The 2,785-nt window shown below is 52.8% G+C and overlaps 1 protein-coding gene across 1 annotated transcript; it reads left to right on the top strand.

Moving 5' to 3' along the window:
- Positions 1–548: 548 nt before the first annotated feature.
- On the top strand, positions 549–1,632 carry LOC123169048 (putative F-box/LRR-repeat protein 23). Its single transcript, XM_044586901.1, has 2 exons — positions 549–972; positions 1,069–1,632. Exons 1-2 carry the CDS (start codon positions 590–592, stop codon positions 1,589–1,591), a joined length of 906 nt encoding a protein of 301 aa, XP_044442836.1. The 5' UTR covers positions 549–589; the 3' UTR covers positions 1,592–1,632.
- Positions 1,633–2,785: the final 1,153 nt, after the last annotated feature.

The raw sequence follows: 2,785 nt of genomic DNA, 5'->3' as shown, positions 1-2,785 counted from the left end.
CTGGTTCCATGGGGCCTTAGCACGACAACGTGCCGACTGTCTACTACAATAAGGTTTGCCCGCCTAGGGAGGGACGATGACGGCGGCGAGCCTTCGGCTCGTTCCAGTGCTTGTAGTCATCGCTAGGTGGTCTACGAATTTGGATGTATTTGTCTACTTCTCGTATTCTTTGTTCTACCTTAACAATTGATGAATAGATTGAAAGTTTTCCTTGAAAAGAAAAAGATTGATCCTCTTTTTCGTAAAAAAAATTGACAACCATAAAAGATTGGCTACAAAACTTGATTTTAGTTGGAAGTTATCCTGATGGCTTGATCAGCCGGCCTGTAGGTGCGCTCACGCGCGCCTTGGATACAACGACGTTGGTTAGCTGGCTACAAGAATGAGATAATAACTAGTGAACGTCACTTTCTGAGCAGATATACGAAATAGCTGGAGAGAAACGTAACGCCGACGATGGTAGCGACCTTTTAATTTCAGCGTCTCCGTTTGGCATATATAGAATTAGCGAGGAACTGTGGCTTATCTCTCTCAATCTCTCCTGTATAAACGAGAACCGCACTTCCTTTGACACCCTCTGGTGCATGTCATGGCCGCAGCACCCTCCGCTTCCCGCCTCCTCGAGGAGCCTCACGGAGTGCTGAAGAAAGGGAGGGCCAAAGAGGAGGAGGAGGAGGAGGCGAGGGACTGGGCGGAGCTGCCGCGGGATGCGTTGCTGGCCGTGTTCCACAAGCTGGACCACATCGATATCCTCACAGGGCCCGACATGGTGTGCAGCCCATGGCGCAGGGCTACCATGGACGAGCCCGAGCTGTGGCGCCGCATCGATATGCGCTTCCACGTCGCCGAACAATACCCTGGGGTACTCTTTGAGATGGTGAGAGCCGCCATGAGACGCAGTGCGGGCCGGTGCGAGGCCTTCTGGTGCGAGGGTGAATTCTCAGACAATGTCTTGTCCCTTCTCGGTGATGCGTGAGGATTTCTTGCTTGTTTATCCTATTTTTCTCAAACAAAAACTCTGATTTACTGGCAATTTCTTTTACATCCTTAACTTTATTTGCTGTGTAGGGCGCCCTCATTGAAGAGCCTTCGACTCATCGGGTGCGATGATATCGTGGATTCGACATTCAAGGTGCTGATCACAAAGTTCCCCGTGCAAGAGGAGTTGGAGCTGTCAAACTGTTGGCATCGCTTTCCACGCACACTGGAAGTTATAGGGGATGCCTGCCCTCTCCTGAAGCGCTTTCGACTAAGCCAAAGGTCCTTCTACTCACCAAGAGTGGGTGACAGTGCAGCCATGGCTATGATGCCGGAGCTGCAGTCGTTGCAGCTTACTGCTAATTCGCTCACCAACAGTGGTTTGGAACTCATCCTTAATGGCTGCCCGCTCCTAGAGTCTCTCGACATTCGCTCTTGTTACCATGTTTGCATGGACGATGATATGCAAGCAAAGTGTTCTAGGATTAGGACTCTGAGGCATCCTGAAGACTCTATGGATGATTATGACCTCTCATTTGATTATACAATTCCCAGGCCATGCTGGTCTACTAAACCAATCGAATACGCTATGAGCTGTACGAGTCCTTACTAGTGTATATGTACCAGCAAACACCCAACTCACATTTTATTTGACATTCGTGTAAGGGTGACCCACATTCCATTTGTATAGTATATAGTACTTGTATTTGTTATGCATCTCATCCATACAGCAATTTAAAGTAATCTCAGCATCTCCAACGCCGACCCGCAAACCCCTCGCATCCATTCAAAACGCGTTGTCCAGACTGCGGAAACCATTCAACACGGTCATGTATCGGTCTGTGGCGCGGTTCGAAAGTGTTTTCTCCCGCAAACCCAAGACAAACATGAGGGGTTTGTGGGAGTCCAGACCGCTGTCACGCCTTCTTCTCACCGTTCTAGCCCACCAAAATTCCCCCACCTCTTGCGCGCGCTACCCGTCCGTCGTCAGCTGCCCTCATTCATGCCGTTGTAGAGCACGCCGCTCCACATTGAAGGCGGCTCAGGGCGGACGCGACATCTCACTGCCTCTGCCATTGAAGCGGCGCGCCGGCCGAGGGCGCTACACGTTGCACGCCCGGCTAAACACGCCTCCTCACTGCATTCAAACGCCTCCGTTAAACCCGCATGGAAGCTGAGAAACCTACTCCGTCCACGCATCCGTTCATGAGCGGGCCGGCATTAAACGCAACGTCAGGCAAGCTCCTCCCATACACCTTCTATTTAAACGAGGCCAGACGTGGGATAAGAATCGCACTACTCCGCCGCTCCCTATCTCCTCCTTCCATCATTTTCTCCACTTTTTCGATGGCATCCGACGAGCAGGGAGAGTAGTTCTCCGGCATAAAAGCCGGCTCGGTGGCCCGCCAAGCCCGGCAGATACGAGCGAGGAAGCTCGCTGCTCCACCTTCCACCCTAGCGCGACGGAGCAAGTTGTCGCCCCAAGCCGGCGTGTGGTTCAGCAATTTGCCACTCCAAGCCAACTCACAAAGGAGTAGCGAGTTGCTCAAGGCTGGCATAGTGGGGAGCATGGTGGCACGGGCATCGTTGCTGCCATCGACAACACCGCGTCGTACCGCGCCTCCAGTCTCTGTGACCGCGCCATCCGTCGTCAACGCGTGCGTAGCCACGCCATGTAGGCAAAGAAAGAAGCCGACTGGGCGGATGTCGACGAAGTGGCAGCTAGCACATCCACACCCGTCGCCATCATCGAGGAGAAGTAGAACACGGGAAGCTGGCGTCGCTTGGGTCCCAGGAAGGCCACCGC

The sequence above is a fragment of the Triticum aestivum genome, chromosome 7D (assembly GCF_018294505.1).
Source record: "Triticum aestivum cultivar Chinese Spring chromosome 7D, IWGSC CS RefSeq v2.1, whole genome shotgun sequence".
NCBI classification, from domain to species: Eukaryota; Viridiplantae; Streptophyta; class Magnoliopsida; order Poales; family Poaceae; genus Triticum; species Triticum aestivum.
The sequence above is the reverse complement of the archived record's forward strand: the minus strand, read 5'-3'. Positions and strand labels throughout refer to the sequence as shown.

Coding starts and splice junctions, on each gene's coding strand:
- LOC123169048 (XM_044586901.1), top strand. CDS start 590: ATGGCCGCAGCACCCTCCGCTTCCCGCCTCCTCGAGGAGCCTCACGGA. Junction 973..1,068: donor TTGTCCCTTCTCGGTGATGC/GTGAGGATTTCT, acceptor TTTGCTGTGTAG/GGCGCCCTCATTGAAGAGCC.